This window comes from Sylvia atricapilla, chromosome 11 (assembly GCF_009819655.1).
Source record: "Sylvia atricapilla isolate bSylAtr1 chromosome 11, bSylAtr1.pri, whole genome shotgun sequence".
Lineage (NCBI taxonomy): Eukaryota > Metazoa > Chordata > Aves > Passeriformes > Sylviidae > Sylvia > Sylvia atricapilla.
Window position 1 is genome coordinate 13,872,940 of NC_089150.1, and position 19,023 is coordinate 13,891,962.

The 19,023-nt window shown below is 36.3% G+C and overlaps 1 protein-coding gene across 2 annotated transcripts in view; it reads right to left on the minus strand.

Annotated features, from left to right (window-relative positions):
• Positions 1–19,023, minus strand: part of CACNA2D3 (calcium voltage-gated channel auxiliary subunit alpha2delta 3) — a 397,930-nt gene that overhangs the window by 202,684 nt on the left and 176,223 nt on the right. For both annotated transcript variants that reach the window (XR_010744448.1, XM_066326744.1), the window contains exons 6-9: positions 17,892–18,023; positions 16,450–16,510; positions 16,213–16,363; positions 7,680–7,754 (exon numbers count right to left, since the gene is read on the minus strand). Coding sequence is in view for 1 of the 2 variants with exons in the window: in XM_066326744.1 (XP_066182841.1) it covers positions 7,680–7,754; positions 16,213–16,363; positions 16,450–16,510; positions 17,892–18,023 (419 nt within the window). In the remaining variant the exon portion in view is untranslated. The remainder of the gene's footprint in view (positions 1–7,679; positions 7,755–16,212; positions 16,364–16,449; positions 16,511–17,891; positions 18,024–19,023) is intronic.

Consider the following 19,023-nt stretch of genomic DNA (forward strand, 5'->3'; position numbering starts at 1 on the left):
TAGGAATACACAAATGAGACTGGGTACAGGACCATGGATTCAAGCCAATGAATACAGCATTTCCCACTGATTCCAAAAAGGAACAGTTCACAACTAACATATGCAGAGCAGTTATACAGTTACACTGGAAAAGCATGATATTTGCTATTAACTGTCTGACAAGGTTGAGCTTTCTACAGAAAAGCATCATTAATGGGTTCAGCATTCCTCCAGGTTTCTTTGTCAGCTTTACTGCAAGTCTCTGCTACTTCTAGAATTACTTCCCATGCCTATCCATGCATGCTGTAAGTCCAAATGGTCCTGGGACATACTTGGCAAAGATTTATCAGATTTGTGAGGACGGACTACATCAGCACATAAACAAGAAAGAAAAAAAAAACAGTCAGAAGGCCTGTGTGAGGTGGGAGAGTGATGTTCACTCGTGTGTCACAGGGAGCTTTACCCACATGTACTGACAGATGAATGTGCAGCACATGTGTAAAATGCATTTAGGCGTCACCCCATTCCAAATCCTTTGTCAGGCAATTACTGTTACCTTATAATGATTATCCAACTCCTTCTGTTTCCTAACACATTGTATTGGAAAAGAAGGGGGCTTTTCTTGGAAAAAATAATCATAAAAACAATGCTGAATGAAGAGCTCAAGATTCAATACACTCAGTTTAAAACCAAATTCTTCTTAAGTAAATTAGTTACTGCAATAGAAAATGTCAGACCAAATTTCAGTGGTCAGGGGGCTACTGAAAGTTTTCAGGGTCTATAACAGCCTGACAGTTTTAAAATAAGAGTAGACCTTAGTGAGACTTCACTATTTTGGGGGTTTTAACAGCCAAGCAATGCAGGGGGTTTTTTTTGGGTTTTTTGAGATCTGACAGAGATGGATAGATAAATATGCAAAAGTAATTTGCTTAAATAAAATTCAGTATGCAAAATTTGTATTTACCAACCTCTTACTGGCAATTTCACTCAGTTTCTTTGCTGAATCAGTCTTCTGGTTATTTAATTTCTCGTAATTGCATAGAAAAATAAAAGCTTTTTGGAAGTTATACATTACATCTGTCTATTTCTGTCACTCGAATTTACACTGGGGTAAGTTCTTGATTTAGTTTGGAGTTACTGTGCCTATCTGTGCATCTAGAAGATGATATATTTCATCTGGAAACATTTACAGAGAAATGTCCTCAACCCATATATAGTACATTAAAAAAACATATAAAAGAGGAATGTATATTGTAATATTGTTACTTTAAATCTGAAGTTACATTAAATCAGATTGTCATCCAATTCCTTTGGGGTAGGTAAATTGTAACATGGAGTTTCTCAAAGATGAAAACCTCTTGGCTCAAGAAAACTAGTATTAAAATAGGCAGTTCCACATGTTTGTAATTTGTGGAGAAAGTGCAGACGGTGACAGAATAGTGTCTGAACTATATCCCACTCTTTTTTAAATTTGTGTATAGCAAATTGATACACTTCAAGGTAACAGCTGTTTAACACTAATGCCAAATTATAAACTAGTCTGGTAAAATTCAAACATACCTTGCATATTTTATATTACTAAACCACATTTAGGATCACAGATTAATTTCAACCCCAGTTATGCTACCCAATGTAATTACAGATTTAATTTTTGTGATAAACAAAACTTGAAGCAAGTTCTGCAAATTAGGGATAGCTCACAATATGCACATATCTAAACTGAACTTCACTGTAGGTCTGTGCCAACACAAAAAACTATGACAATTGCTAGGCTGTGAAAACTTCTAGAAATAAGTGGAGACACAGAGACACCTGCCATATCACCTGACATTATTATTATTCCAAAAACAAATTACCATATTCTCTTACTGTAAAATGAAAGTTGAAACACTCTATCTTGGAAGAATTCTAGTACTGGGATGTCAAAGTGTATCTTAGGAAAACTGGTGGCACGTGTATTAACACCACTCACATCACTGTCATACCTGAAGTTGTAACTTTGTCTTTCACATTCCTTATACCAAGCAAACTCCATTCAATAAGATTTCTGAAAAGAAGAATGCTTTCTGAAGTGTACCTGACAGAAATTCAAGGTTCAATTAGATCCTCATTGCTGCTTCTGTAAGTGCTTGTTGTGTGTAGCTTTTAGAGCAGTTTTGCAGAAAAGTAATAGAACAACTTGCTGAAAACCTGGGAAAGTTTCTAAACAGATTATGCTAATTATACATCTCCTATACATCTATACATCTCTTCCTTGTAGGTTGTTGCTAGCAGTAAAAAACCCTTAAAGTTAAATGAAGATTTACAACTCAAGTCTTCATTACTTGGCTGTTCTTTAAGCTGGCAGGGAGGAGGTCTAGATGCTTAGAACCATTACTTCTTTCAAAGTATCTTCACATTTTTCTAAAGAAAAGCACATTACATGCTGGAGACTGGGGGCTGAAAACATGTTTTCTCCAACCCTTGTTCCTTTCCCTTCACAAAAATGCATGGATGTGTTAAATGTTAAAATGCTTAATGATATTAAATGTATTTAGTGTCCCTCAAAAATCTACTGTAATATACCAGACATTTTTTAATGCTTTAATAAAGGAGTGCTCTTGATCAAGTACTAACTTGTCAGGGGTTAGATTAGGCTTGCTCAAAAAACATTCCTGCTTTTGTTACACCAATCCTATGAAATCTCTACCTGTCTTCAAAACATTCATTTAGCAAGGCTGAACATTGCAGAGGTAAAAGTAATCATGCTGCATTTTCTTTTTTGTCTGACTGTTCTCTTTACTTGATAAAACTATGCAGGATCAAGAATCTTTGGCTAACTTGAGTTCCATTATCACATAAATTAAGTCTAACCTTACTAATATAGCTGTGAGAAGAGAGTTCAGTTCAGATATTACAGTTGAATCTTAACTCTTAATTTAAGGAAAGATGCAAATGGAATAAAGACTGCATATTCTAGGGAAAAGAATGCTTCATCAATAACAATTGGGATGCTATTCAAAGAGAAATACAACTTCTTTCCTCTGTGTGTGCTTTGTGCAGATTTTACTTTAATGTCAGATATGTGTTCTTACCTGAAAGATAGAGGAAAATGAAAGGAGAGGGATGGAACTGAAGTTGGCCTTGCAATATATTTCCTGGTGCTTGCAATGGGAAAATAAAATACATTGCTGAAGGGAGAGTGTCACCACAGAGTGGATAAAGGAGAGCTACAACGCTCTAAATGCTTTTTCACACCTTAATGAAAGTGGATTTTTTCTTTTAGCTAAGTAGTTATCTTACTACTGTAGTCCAGAAAATAATGGTAAGTGTTCTAGAGCCAGTGTGTGGAATTAACACTGTGTTAATACTTTTTCCATCCCAAAAAGAGAAGAGGTGGGAGGGGATCAAGAGTGACAGTGTTTCAATGAGAAAATGTATAAACCAGACAGCCTTTTTTTACCTTTTTTTTTTTCTTTTTTTTTTTCCTTTTTTCTTTTTCCTTTTTTTTTCCTTTTCTACGACTAATTGAATTTTCTGAAAGTCGGGTTCTGTGGAAGCCTGTTCCATTCCCTGAACACTATGGATAAGAGTTCCTGCAACCCATCCCTGAATGTGAAAGAGCATGTTTATCTGCTACCCCTAATCCCACTGAATATTCAGCATCGCCGCCGCTAAGAAGCACTCATTTCCCAGGCTGCTAGAAGCCTTGAGGCTGAAGTGGTTTCCTGTAGCCTACAAAAAATAAAATAAAATTTAAAAAAAAAATCCTTCCATTCTCTGCAGACGCTCCCGGGACTGGTTGTAGCTATTTCACCTAACAGGCACGGGAGCAGGAAAGGCTCCAGCCCGAACCCTGTGAAGCCAAGGCAGTGACGGGATGAGCGGGGCTGGCACCAGGAGCGCTGCCCGCAGCAAACATCACCCGGGCTCTCTGAACAGGGGGGCTTTGGTCTGTCCCCACACCCAGCCCCGGCTGCCCCGGGGAATTAGTAGAATTTTACCCCATCGATTCTGCTGAGACGCCTGGTTTGACCTTTAGCTCTCTACAAATGAAGCGCAAGAGAGAAGGACCGCTGTTCTTCTAGACTGGTTGTTCTGTTAAAGTTGCGACATTAAACACGATTCAAAGAACGCCATTCAGCAGTGGAAAGATCCCGTTTGAAAACATGTGAACCTTGCAGAAAAATAGCAAATAGTTCTGCAACAAATAATTTCAAGACAAATATAGACTGGGGTTACTGACCCTGGGAGAGCAATTTTTATTTGGAGTTATTGAGACAGATGCTTTCCTCGTGAGATTGAAAGCTCCAAACATCTCAGAGTAATTTCTTACCTCTGCTCCTAAGAACTGTCTGTATTTGGTACAAATGATGTCAGGTGAACCCAGATGCAGTTAGCAAGAACTGGGGTGTGCATCCGTGTATGATACAGGGGGGATTTTTTCCTTAAGGATCATTTAATGGGATTTTTTTATATTGAAACTCATATATTATGGTTAAAAAAAAAAAAAAAAAAAAAAAAAAAAAAAAAAGAGAGGGAGAAAGAGAGAGAGAGAAATACAATGCCAAAATGATAGAAATTCAAGTTTATTCAGCATAAGCTGATAGTTTGGGAAAACTATCTGGTTCCATGCAGGTTTCCAGCCACAGTGCTGTATTATGTGATATGTGTCTTAAGAAAGGTCAGGACTATTAAAAGCAACAGAAAAGCGTAGTAGAGTGAACTGATAAAAATTTAGTCCCTTCAATCATCAGCCTCATACATCTTTTTCCACATAAAAGAAAACTATAGCAATATAAAATACCACTACAGCAAAATTTAATTATTTCTACTTAAAGTTATCACTTGAGAATAGATATTTAAAGAAAAAGTGTTCCAACTTTTTTTAAATACTTGTATTTCTTTTGGTGCTAGTAAAGCTTGTTTTGTTAGTAACAGATGTGATCATCCTTGCACCTATACAATTGAGGAGAATATATGACATAAAAATGAAGGATAGAAAGTTCAGAACTAAATATATCACTACATTTTCAGACCCAAGTGGGAATTCAAAAATCTCAGGCACATCTAGACTGTAGGCATATGTAAACTGAAACAATAGATTATATCAACAGATTATCAACAATAGATTATATCAAAATATTGTCTGTCAATCTCCTGCTCTACTTTGCCAGTACAGAAACATGGTCATATGCTGATACTGACTGCTTGGAAAAGCTACAAAACACAGTGTTTGTCTTGATATTCTTCTTGGGTTTTTTATCATTTAATAAACAAAAGAAAGATTTAATATTCTTACCAATGACCTTTCAAAGGAGTATTTACCCTACAAGACTGGTTGAGACTACAGGAGTTAGTCTGGTGTATCTGTGAGACTCACAGAAATAAAAGTTATAACCTAAACATTGAATATTTTTGATGAGTTTCAAAACACAGCTAAATACTCTGATAGCTCTGGACCAGTCTTGGAATGGGCATGTGAACAACATTTTAGGACATTTTTTTTCTATGGGCCTTACCAAAGAGCTATGAATTCAAGAGAAACTTTTCCAGTTAATTCAGTGAGATTTTGATGAGGCCCCCAGGTAAATTTGCTGCGTCAGTACAGTCAATTCACACGGTATCACATCTTACAACAGTATCAGATATTTCAGAAAGCTGTTTTTAACTGGGTTCAGGAGTATGATAACTGAATTACTTGTGTAGGATTAACTGACTGTCTACCTCCTTGGACAATCTTTACTCTGTACTCTGAGCTGTAGTGAGGACAATGGAACTTTTGTGCCTTCCAGTGTTCAGGCAAATAAATTTTAACTTCATTACAGTGTCTAGAAAAATGATATAAGAACATATAAGCTCATATATAATAAAGAAATTAAGATTGGCAAAGTCATGGTATATACAAATGCACCAAACTATTACAAGCAACCTCTCAGGTTTTTTTCTCTAGCTCTGGCCTTTCAAGGAAAGAATATGAACTGCTTCACTAATATAACCAACTAGAAAAAGCTCATATTTATTTATTCCCCCAATCCTTGCATATATTTTTCAGTTTATTGACAAAGAACAACGTTATTCTGTAAATAAATAAATAAATAGAAGAGTAATTTCATTAACTTGAAATTATATCAGTGTTTACTCTGAAAAACAAAACATGAACTTTTACTTAGTTATTTTGAAAAATTGAGTCTGTTCATAAAATCTGAGCATCATCTGGGTGGCATAAAAACTTTTTGATCAATTAAATTAAAATAAATCTGACATTAAGTAACATATGGGTGTGGGGTAATCTGCATTTTGATCAGTTGCAGAATGATGGAAATGTTAACTATAGGATCCCTTCCAGACAGGACATCTGGGCAATACATTTCAATCTTTAGGTCTTCATCTAGAACTTGAACAGATTTCATGTGGCTTACTTGAGGCACCCACAATCAAGTGCTTGTTTAGAAAGCTGCATCACAATCACAAATAAGGACTTCAACATTAAATTATAAGAAACAATTAATTCCCACATAGCAACCAAATGATATTTAGATACCTACAGTGGTAAATATCAAATATATAAAAAGAAGATGCCCATGAAGAATAATTTCTGTAGGACATATATAAAATGCAAAGAACTCTTAAGAGTAATAAACTGTAGTAAACATGAGCATAACATCATCAAAAATAATTTTCTCTTGGTAAACATAAAGACACCCAGCACTAACATGCTTCAAAGGGTGTTTTCAGAGCTGTGTTCTCTACTTCCTGTAACACACCAATGACAAGGAGAGCACAAATGAACCAGCACATTCGGGTGTTGAGCAGAATTCAGTGTTGAGGTGAAACTTTCCTGTTTACTTTCTTTTAGTGAAAATAGAAACTACTTAAAAAAGACATATGACTGCTGCCCTTTTCAGCCATAGGCAAGACTCAGGACAGATGGACAAAACACTTTAAGAAGAGAGGAAGGCTTAGCAAGGAAGAAGCTCTATAATAACAGACATGGCTCATTTTAACAGGCCTTCCCCCTTCAAGAATCACAGAGCTTTCAACCATCTTATTTCATAATATCACATGGCATAAACAATCTTACCTCAGCTCCTAAAGTGTGTCTGCACAGAACCACTGCAGAAAACTGTCAGGCAATAAACTTAACTTCAAGCTACAGATTCATACTGTAATCTCTCTTTAAATAAAATTTGCACTGTAGTCATCATAATGGGTTTTTTCCCTAAAAAATGCTACCAGGATGAAACTAATCTGAACATTTTCACAGAACATTCTTAAATGAGGACATTATGACACTAACAGACCTGTTTGGAATGTTAAATTCTTTTATTCTTATAGGATTACATTTATTTGCAGATTTTGCTTTAACTTTAGCATGACTTTGAGTTAAGAATGCAATCTCTTCCTCAGTAATTCTTGTTAACAGAATGATAGTTCAATTTAAAGTGGTTGAAATATTTTACTTAAAGTAATTACCAAACTTTATTAACAGTATATTTTCAATGGCTCCTGCAATTTTCCATTAAGTTTATTCCACCAAATTGACTAGGAGATTATTTCTTTCTTTCTACGGAGTCATATAAAACTTCTTTGAAATGGTATGAGTAGAATAATTAATAAATTTTAATAATAGAATGCATTGTACTAGGAAAAGATCATTATAGCACATTGTTACCCACTGCATCCCAGCTCTCCACTGTTTTGTTATTTTCATTCCTTACCTCTTTGTTGGCTCTGTCTGCTTGAACTAATGTTCCATTCAGACACGGCTCTACATAGTGGAGTTCTTCATTATACTACAGAGAGAAATACAAAGTATGATGAAAAATTTAATTAAAAGCTTGGAAGATACAAGTCAATTTAATGACTTAGAACTACAGTGAATGAAATATGCACAGAAAGCAAGAACAAAAGGATTTTGTTCATTTCTAAATGCTGGCTGTGGTATTTCTTTTCCTTTTACATGATTCTTAATTTTTCAGAGGTTTATACTTCTAAAGAAGCACTGAATGGATGCCAAAACTCAGGTGGATTTAAGGCTACTACATACCACTAGCTGGCAAAAATATCCCTCAAATTCAAATCTGGATAATATTAAGAGATCATGTTTGATGCATCACAAAGTGAACTCCCAGTTCCTTTCTACATATAAGAAAAGTCCTGAAAAATATTTGTGGCACTGTCTTAGATTTTGAAAGGTTAATACTGGAACAACTACACCAAAAAAATCTGTAAATTCAATTAATCCTATAAATGACTGACAGTTTTCAAAATTTCAGTCAAGCAGTGGCTTACTATGCATAAAGTCACGAATATGTCACAGATCTTGAAGGAATTATCTGGTTTTTCCACAAGGTGTAGGTAAGTTAGATAGCCTAGTCCTACATTCAGAAGCGTCCTAAGCATTACATAAAAAGAAACCTCATCTGCAGTCAGTAGAACTTGCAGTGGATGACTGATTGAAATTTGGACTTGTTTCAATCTTTTAAACCTTTGAACACAGGTGAAATTAATAAAGAAGTACCTGCAACAAATAATTTTCTAGATAGAACCTTAACTGCATTCCTTCTCCCTCTGATTTAATCTCCTTTAGAACTAGATAACTTTGTAAGTTATCACTGATAAAACTGTAAGGACACTGCATCTAGGCTTTAGGTGGTTTCATGCTTTCATAAAGGGTTAAGTGAATCAGAACATCCACAAAAAAAAAAAAAAAAAAAAAAAAACCAACAAAAAAAACAACACAAAAACAATCAGGGAAAAGATTTCATTAGACTAATGTAACAATTTACGCCCTTCTTCCTCCACCTCCAGTGGGAACAGAGAAAGCTCTCCAATGAATGACTCATAACAGAAAACTGCCTAGACAGGGGTCTCTGTCACTGTGAATTCTCACTGTGTCTGTCTGTAGCTCCAAATTTGCTCTACTCCCTTCAATTTCACACCACTCCTCTTTCTACAATACGTGGTGTGTAATTTGCATACTGCGGGGCTTTGGACCCCTGTCGTCACCATTCATTCCAGCGGTGCTCTCACTGCTCACCGCGTTCATCACCACATAATTACTCTTGCATAGGGAGGAGTATTTAATTTGAACTGCATGAAGGCACTGTGCCAGACTCAGTCCTCAGCTATAAGGGAATATAAACCCAGAGTAACTCGCTATTACTGGATATACAGATCATTTATATCAGCATCAGCACAGGAACTGGTTATATAGAAACAAGAATAAAATATTTGAAAGGTATACACACATAATTTCTACAGCAGATTTCCATGCTTCCCTAATTGCTTTATTGCCATCAATGTTATTTCAATGTATGAGAGTGTGTGGACTTTTCTATTGTTCCATAGTTAATACAAAGTACAAGGCAAAGGCTTCTAGAGAAGTTTAGAGTCACCAAGTGTCCCATGTGAATCTCAGCCTCGTAACAGTTTATTGATCTGGTAAGTGTTGTACTTTCCCCAGTAGTTTCTCTCTTCAGACCACTTTCCAATCTATCTCCGGAAAGTCATTGCAAAATAACAATGCCAAATCTACACAGCATCTCCTATTATAGTCCAAAGTCAAGACCATACTCCATTCTATTTTTAAAAATAAAATACTGAAAATCTGTGACAGACTGGTGCATCAGCCCCTACTCCCGAGCTTTTTTCTGGTCATACACAGGTTTTCTCTCAAATGTTCTTTAATCATGATACTTTCCAGTTATGCTTCTTCTTAGTTTTATCTCTGTAGCTGTCATCGGAAATTAGAAGATCATACATATTTATCTTTATATCATACCAAGCACAGTGTCTGCCAATATGCAATAAAATGCTAAAGGCTTAAACACCTGAATGTAAGTAAATTCAAGGTTTACTGATGTTGTGGTAACAACACTTTTTTTTTTTTTTTTTTTTTTTTTTTTTTAATGTCTATAACTACCAGTAAATAAATTAAACTACTTCCTACTCTACCAGGCCTTGCATGTAAATAGATGTAATTTCTGTCCACTAGATTTCTAAAATATTTAACTACTATTCTGAGTAACTCATGTTATCAGGCTATACACAGAGACTGCACCCAAACCCAGAGGGATTCCCAGTAGTTTCCCATTAAGTCTGCAGTGTTGTGCAGGATAAAGGACACTCTCAGAGAGGATGTGCTTCAAGTCCCTTCATGGACCCTTTTCATGGAAGCAACCTGCTTCAGAAAAGGATAATTCAAAGTTTTCATTCTCACATAGAGAACACAACCACATAGAAAAGGTAGATATTGATCCTTCTGAAACCCAGAAAAATTGTGGCACTGTTTCCAGTTGTGGCATCTAATTCACCTTGAGATTATTCCTACCAAAAATATGTTAAGCAATGTAGCATATATGGCAGAAGTAGCTGGATGCCAACACGTGAAAAGGAATATATTATGTAATGGTGCTCCAAGATAACAAACACAACTTGGAAGTGTTCTCTGTGTTGTGGATATATTGCAGATATAAATGAAAGCACAGTAAGAAAAATCTTTATATAAAAAGGTATAGAAGCTTCTAATGGCTTGAATTCTTGCAAGGGTGCATTTTAATGACCTATTTAAATTTTTATCTCTTTTCTAATTGGAAACACTTTCTAATTATTTTTTTAAATCTCAAATATAAACAGATGGAAAAATTCACTGGATAGAATTATTTCAATTCCTAACAAAATTCCTGAAAGAGCATCTGCCTAAGTCCACAAAAACTGGAATTCTAATGTAAATGTGAAATCATTCAAGCAGCGTTTGCTACTTAAACTTGTATGTCCACTTGATAAGATCCTCAGTACAACTGTAATTTTCTAGTAAAACACCTAACTTGTGCTTCACAGCATATATTTGATTTCTTTGCCCTTGTCATAGGGTGTTTTACAGTGATATTGGTGATGCCTTTCTTTTTTAACAGTGCCAAATCTTGAAAGTGCAAGAAGTGAAGAAATTCTCCCGCCCTCCACCTCCCCATTACCTCATCAGTAATTTGGACTTACTCCTGCATTTCTTCTGACATGTAAGATTTCATATTTAGTGAAAGAACTCCTTGATCTGATTAACAACTGCGGCCTTCACCAGCAATGCCCAGTATAGATTTGTTAATTTACCTCAGTGAAAGCCTGGGTTTGGCTTTTCAAGAGTTCTTGCATTACACTGTTTTCTCACATTTCCTAGTGTTACAGGTCCCATTCCTCCATACCCTGGCATGTGACATCTCTGCACGTGACAGTAGTGACAGCAGTAGCTGGGAGAGCTGATATCTGCACAATAGCTGGGAATAGTCTGTTTTGCTGAGGGGAGGGAGGTAAAAATTCACTACCTTTCTTTCTGAGCCCTTCTTCAAAAATCCCGGGTTACTCTTGTAAGTTAAACATGTAATTACACTGATATTTATTATTTTATTTACATAGTTATAGTTATGTGTCTTATTACTTCACATTATTTTGTCTTGTTCCTTTGCACAATAGGCATAAAAATGTAAAAATGTGGACTAAGAGAAACCACAGAGTTATTTAGAGAGCTGCTGGCCTACATTCTATAATAAGATATAATTCACATTCTGAAAATGAGATATATGATTTTAGTACACCTACACAAGTAGTATAGATTTTCCTTAGCATTTTCCAGGTTTCTTCTTTGTCACATTTAAGCTGCCTGGCACAAGGTCCAGAGAAATAAATTAAATTCCTATTTTGTTGTGCAACAATACATGGATAAAATATTTCACATTATATTACAGCATATTCAGCTATCAAATTTAGCCCAGCCTAAGAAGTCAATCCAGAAAAGGAACGAAAGGAATTGGTGTTTCCATAGTTTACTGGGCTGAAAAAGTGGCATACAAGCACAACCCAACCCACTGCTTGGAGACTTCATATGGAGGTTTATTTTGGCTGCCTCACTTTGTCAGCCTGTTCACAGATCAGCTCTACAGAATCTGATTATTCAGGCAGGCTAAAAAGTAAATTTATCCATGGTCTATTCTGTAGGAACAAAAAAAAAAAAAAAAAAAAAAAAAAAAAAAAAAAAAAAAAAAAAAAAAAGGACTATTTGTATTGGAAAATTCTACATATTAATACTGGGAGCTATACTACTGTGCTTTGAATTTAAAAATACTTTTATTCTAATCAATTTTGTTAAAAGGTTGTGTCTAAAGCAGTAAAATTAATTTAACACTCTTGGCTCAGATGATATTTTGCTAATTTAATGTAGAGTTTGTATAAAAGCGTTTTAAAATTTTCAGCATTTGACAAAATTAGTACTCATTTTATGATAATATTGTTAATTTAATGCTTGACTTGGAATTATACTTCAAAGTGAATTGGAAAAATATGCCTTTTCTCTTGTTGTTGCAGATATCTCTGTTCATTTACCAGTGAACTGACCTTAAATTTTAACATAGGCAGCACAAAATCGCTCTTGTATTTCAATATTTTTTTTTGCAATTCAATCATCTACTCCATCAATTTCAGATGGATATTGCAACAACCCACACATGAAAGCTAAAATTATCTTTAATATTATCCTTATATGCTTATGCTCTGGAAGGACCTACAGTTTTTCTGCTTTCTAATATATATCCATTTATATCTTTATATATATATACACAGATAAACAAAAATACATACAAGTATTCATTCTGTTAATCACTGTGCATAATAAAGCCATCCTGATAGTCACAGTCATTCAAGTTAAAATTTTGCTTCATCTAGTAAGTACACATTGTTTGTCCAGATTTCCCACACTAATAAAACTCTCATTCCACCTCAGATTTTGGTCTGGGAAGAGAGGGAGGTACTCAGCCATTTGTCTGAGACTTTCCGATGCCCAGGAGCCCTCACAGAGCAAGAATTTGGAGTGGCCTTTCAGAGCAGTGTTTGAAGGTTCAGCCTCCACCATCTGGGCACAGCAGATCTGTTTTTGCACACCCTGCACAGCTGGACAGCTGTGACAGAGGTGATCTGCTCATACAGAGGGCATTTCTTGGACTGACACATGGGTATCTTACCTTCAAATGAAACTGCTGTCACATCAGCAGGCTATGCCTGAATTACAAAGAGTACGATACAATCTCACTCCAACATTTGTCTACAGATAAAAGCTGTATGGGATTTTCAGTGCTTTCACACCATGCAGCCTCTTGTGTGGGCTATGTTGTCTCGTGTTTTGATCACTGAAAATATCTCCGTTCTTGACAAATTTCATTTGCCCTGCTGGCACTTGGTCAAAGCAATGCTTCGGAAGCAATTTCTGCAGATAACATAAATCACAGTGACTAGCTTTGCTGTGGCCCCTCTCTCTGTCTTTCACACAGCACCTTTTCAAGGCAGCTCATTGTTCAGCCCCAGCCTACCTGTGCCACTCCTCATAGCACAGGTAGGCTGGGGCTGAACCATGAGCTCCTTCCAAAATGTGCTGTGTGAAAACCCTGAACTGCCCACTCCCTTCTCCACAGCACAGGTCTCTCCTGCTAGTTTGTTCCATTTTCAAGCAAACAATTTTTCTGTTTGTTTACACTGTTATTTTTTGCCTTGTGAGACAGCAAGAGGAAGCTGAGTCAGGGGAGGTTTAGATTATATACCAGGAAAAGATTTTTCAGCCAGAGGGTGCTTGAAGAGTGGAACAGGGTCCCCAGGGAAGTGGTCACAGCACCAAGCCTGCCAGAGTTCAAGGAATGTTTGGACAGTTGGATTTGATGATGGTGATGAATCCCTTCTAACTCAGCATATTCCATGATTCCGCAATTTAGTACAAAACTCCCTGCAAACTCTTTCTGCAGAACCCCAAGGAACAGGACAGCACTTTATCCCCTTGCCACGACTCCTGTCATGCCCTCCTTGTTCCCCCCACATTTCTGTGGTACCTCTTTCAATGCAATTAATACCTTCATGGTCATATTTGCACATCAACATCCTAATGAAATTAAACAGCTGAGCTGGTAGGCTTAAAAATGCATTCTTCATTGCTATTTCTTCTTATTTAAACAAACACACAAATATCAGTCCTAAAAGAGGTTCTAGACAGGAGAGAACCTACAGAGGAAAAAATCACCTCAGACAAATAATGTAATTATCACAGTAATTGGGTTTCTTTCTAAAAATGCAGAGTTTTTGATACTAGCCAAGCAGTGCAGGAGGGCTGCAGAGTGGGAGAGGACCACAAAGTGCCCTGTGCCCTCAGAGTCAGCTCCCATCAGCACCAGCCATGGCTGCAGACACTGCAAGGTGCCCAAATGCAGGCACAGCAGCCTGGGGGCTGTAGCGCCTGTTTCCATCAGCAGCTGGAAACATCTGGAAACACAGCTGGGAAATTGTCATGGTGAAAGGGGTGTGCTGCTGGCCACCAGGGGCTGTGGGTGACCCATGTCCAGGGTGAGGACACCCCTGAGGGACTGTGGCCATGGGTGACTCAGAGGAAGGGGACAACAAGGAGCAGGGAAGGCTCAGCCAGGAGGGACAGGGAGAAGCTGCAAAGACAGAACTGCTGCTGGAAACCAACCCTTGGCTCAGCTGCCTCGGGTGCTCCTGCACCTCACCCTGAGAGGGGAGAGACGGGAAGGGCAGCAAAGGTGCTGGACTGGCCCCAGGGAGGTGTTGGGCACAATTTCAGCCTGGGCAGCTGGGAGGAAAGGCTCAGGTGGGTGATTCTCTCCTTGTCTCAACACAAAATCAGTGATCAGAAGTTTGTGTAATTTGACAGTAAGCTACGTAAAAAGTTCTGTAACTCCATTGTTTTACACACAGCCCGGTTCATTTTCAAACTTTAAATTGGAAAAAAGTGATGATTAGTGTTTGCATACATTAAAAAATATGAAAAAAGCTACTTCTTAAAAGCTTTTTTTAAAAGTATCTGCACAGTATATCCACTATACTACTTAGGCAAAATCATTAGTTTAGATTCAAGCTATGTATGTTTTTACTTTTTTTTTTTTTTGTTATAGATGAGCCTTTTGATTTTCCCACAGTAAAATTTTCACTTAAAAAACCAACTTTTCTTTTTTTCTTCCTAGATAATTCACAGTAACTGTTACAATTACTGATAAACAGAGATTATGCACCAAAAAATGGCTGGTCAGGCATCTTAGTAATTACTCTAGTTGAAGCATTCTTTCAACTTACAGAAGTTATTTAGATTACAGTTAATAACTTATTTTTTAAGGACAGTAAATGTTTTTCTTTATAAAGTATGTAATATATCTTTATACAACATGAGTTTCTGCTAATTATGTAATTATCATGCAAAGATACTAATATGAAAGATAGCCTGAACTGCTTGCTATACATTAAAAATACAGTATATGTACATATGCTTCATGCACATATACTTCATTTTCTACACAATCTTAGTGATTTACACTAGTGTCTCTGGGGTAATTTAATTTAGTACAAGGATACTTCCCTTGAGGCATAAAAGGTGAAAATCTTCCTTATATTCAAGAAGTTGAAGACATTTACACTTTGGAGAAAAGCATTTATTTATAAAGTATTAGCAAGAGGATACCAGCAAAAGAAAATTAATGTAACAACCAAGTCCTCCTCCCTTCCCTCCCCTGCAAATCATAGTTCTGATGTCAGTTTTGGATTTGTTGAAGTCATCCTTACCTACAAGATTAATCTCATTACCCTTAAGTACAGTAAAACCAGCCTCTTGTCATAGCTTTAAAATTTGTACCTGTACCATGGAAAACTCACTACCATACACAAGAGGAGCTACTGAGGATCTGATCTGATTTCCCCACTGTTAGCAAACACTAACAACCCTTCTACACAACTTCCACATACATACATTTCAGACCAGAACATGACCATTGAGGAGTTACGTTGGCATTTTATCATGCCATGGAAGCCTTAGTAAAAGCTCAAATCTCAGTCTATTAATTCTTACATTTTACCCATTTTGCATATTGCAAAGTTGAGGGGGAAAAGCAGGGGGGGAAGGCAGACACACCCCTAAGTCAAAAGTTAAAGTAAAATACAGAGTTCAAACAAACTAATATATATATATATTAGTATTCTTTGCAACCCCAGACTGAAGACTATTTCTTTAAGGGGTTTCAAACTGCAAATCATAGACAAACAATCGAATATCTCTGACACTTGAAGAATCTCTCACTGAAAAAACACAGTCTGTCCAGTGGGTTCAGTTGTCATCTTATCCATCACCTGTATGCAACATTTTTCAAGTTGACAGATAGCAAGAGATGATGGAAGAAAAATACTAAAAAAAACACTAAATCCTGAGACACTCACAGCAATTATATTGAAGAAGTCATCATCTCCAAGAGTATCCAAAATAGATGAAACTGTCTGCTTTGCAATAGTCAAGCGAAGCCCTTTCATGCTGCCACTGACATCCACTAAAATTACCACATCTTTTGGAGAAGTTGCTGCCTGGATGTACCTGAGATGAAAGACAAAACTTCTATTAAATACTGAACTTTTCATCATTTCAAATTTCTTAAACATTGACAGTCATCAATTGCCTACCACTTTCTGTTTCTGCAGTCAAATGCAATGACTCCATTCTCATCAGGTTCCCATTTAATTCCTGTTTAAAATAAATAGAGAATAAAATATTAAATTAAATTTTCACAGTAGTTGTTCAAAATTTATCTGTGATATTGGGACTAAGTAGCAGTTAATGGAGTTTCATACTTCACACTGCTAACAAGCAGTGCTATCATAACACAGGAAATATTGAGGAAGAAAAGTTCATTAATCAGGGCAACCAGAAATATTTTCTTTCCCCTCACTCGTTTTTAGTCTACTGTAAGGTGAAACCTCTTCAGTCCTACTATGTTCACTGCACTATTTTCACAAAGTTCTTGCCATTCTTGGTCTTTGGTGCTGGCAAGCTTTATCACATCTTGCCAAGTCCTTTCCAGACCTTGAGCACTTCCTACCCATAGCTGACTCCAGCAGCTCTCATTACACTGCCTGCTTCACCATCAGGTCACACTCTGAATTTGTACTACCATCACTACAAAGAGGTAATATCTCCTGGTTGGAGGTCAGAAGAAACATGATAAAAATATCACCAAGGAAAAAGATGACAGGGGAATTTTTCCTGCTTTTTACACTCATTTTCTGACACAAAACAAGAAATAGCCTTGAAAAGAAGGACTAATATTTAAAATATAGCAGAGCCTGGGAACTGAAATATAATCTAAAACCAACACAGATGTAGTAGCCATTTCTCTCAGCCACTGTCAGACACACAGCCTTATAGTGAACTTGCTTAAACTCCAAACTCAGAGAAACATGGGTTGCTAACCCTCATCAGCCAAAGCAGCAATACCACTATGAGCCTGATTCAAAGTTACAGAGGCTGAGAATCAGTTTATTTGACTTCATAGTTTATTTTAATGTGGTAAATTTTGCATAGGATTAAACATAAAAGTTAACAAGCAACAATGTAGGTTTCAATCTATTTCTATAGAAATGATAGAAAGTATATGATTGCATTTTATTACAATTGGTGTGAAAACAAACTTTCAAACAAGTTTTTTAAATCTTGAAATGTAAATCTACCAGGTTGAGTCGAAGTTTAAAAACAGAACAACAAATAATGATGAAGTCTTCCTGCGTGCATTGATAGAGCACAAAATTTAAGTTTAGTACTATATAAAGGCTCTAATCCTTTTTCCCTCCTTCCTCACAGCCTGTTTAGAAGTTATTTTTCACATGTGTGCATATGTCTATGTGAATAGGAATTTTCATGAGTACATGACTTATCATGAGGGTTTCACCTCCAAATAGAAATAGGTAGAAAAACGTCAAAATTTTCATAATGTTGATTGGAAATCTCTCTGAGATCTAGATGATGTAAAATCAAACCAGCACATATCTGTGGCAGTCAGGATTTGTGACAATATTCAATGCAGCCATTGCATTCTTTAATGTATTTTAAGAACTTCTCTTCTTCCTACCTGGATATTGCCTGAAAAATCCTTTTGCACTTCCGAAGTACTGCCAGATGAGAGAAGGGTCACGATCAAAGTTATCAACAAACACCTTATTTAAAGATTCTGACCAATAAACTCCATTCACAATGGCTGGATCTGGAAAAGAAAAATATAAAACATACACATGCACACAATGAAAAGTTATTTTACCTAAGTAGAATCCCATGAACTCTACCATCTTCAACAATACCCAAAAATCTATTGACTGAAAACTGTTGCAAAATGGTTTTAGCTTCCTTTGTCAAATAAGTCATCCAAAAAAATCACTTTAAGAACAGAAATACAACTCAAATAGAGCAGAAAAACCTGCAACTACTTTTTAGATAAGTTAAAATTGCTCTTTAGAGCACTAGTCCTGAAACACCACATCACTTTTTCTGGAGAACATAAATAAGTCAATCTAATTTAGATTATTTGCTCAATGTACCTTCCCTAAATGCATGGAATGTCTCATGGCAACACTTTATTTTTTTAAACATTAGATTTGGTAATGTTTGAAAGTTTTCATGTTGGAACAGAAAGTGAAATACCTTTTGTTTCACAGCTGAATTATGATTTGCATAAAAACACAACATCTCATGACAAATTCCACTAGTTGTTATTTGGAAAGCATTGAACCCACATTCCACAACAATTACCAATTAGTTTCTATTTCCATAGAAAGAGAACTACAAAGCAAAGCCTTGATGCTGAAACTGTTCTGTTGAAGACATCCCCATCTATCATTCCCTAAAACCCCAGGATGCCCAAGTATGTTTTTAAGCTGCAGATTTGGTTCAATAGTGGGAAATGAGAAATCAATGAACACATCTTAGTTACTGGATTTCAAACCATGAATTTTGGAAGGTGAGAAACGATTAAGATACAGAATATTCCCAGTTCAATCTTATGTGAAGTCAGCAGAATAGAAAGAAAAAAACAGAACTGAAACCACAGACATATTATTTAATTTGCAAAAGTGTGCATACATGAATACACAGTAACATTTGCTCAAGCATTTGAAATAAAGCAGCCATTAGCTTGCAAAATAATGTCACTACACTGATTTCAGAAGACTACTTTAAATGTGATTTTAATGGAGTGGAAAAAAGGCAAA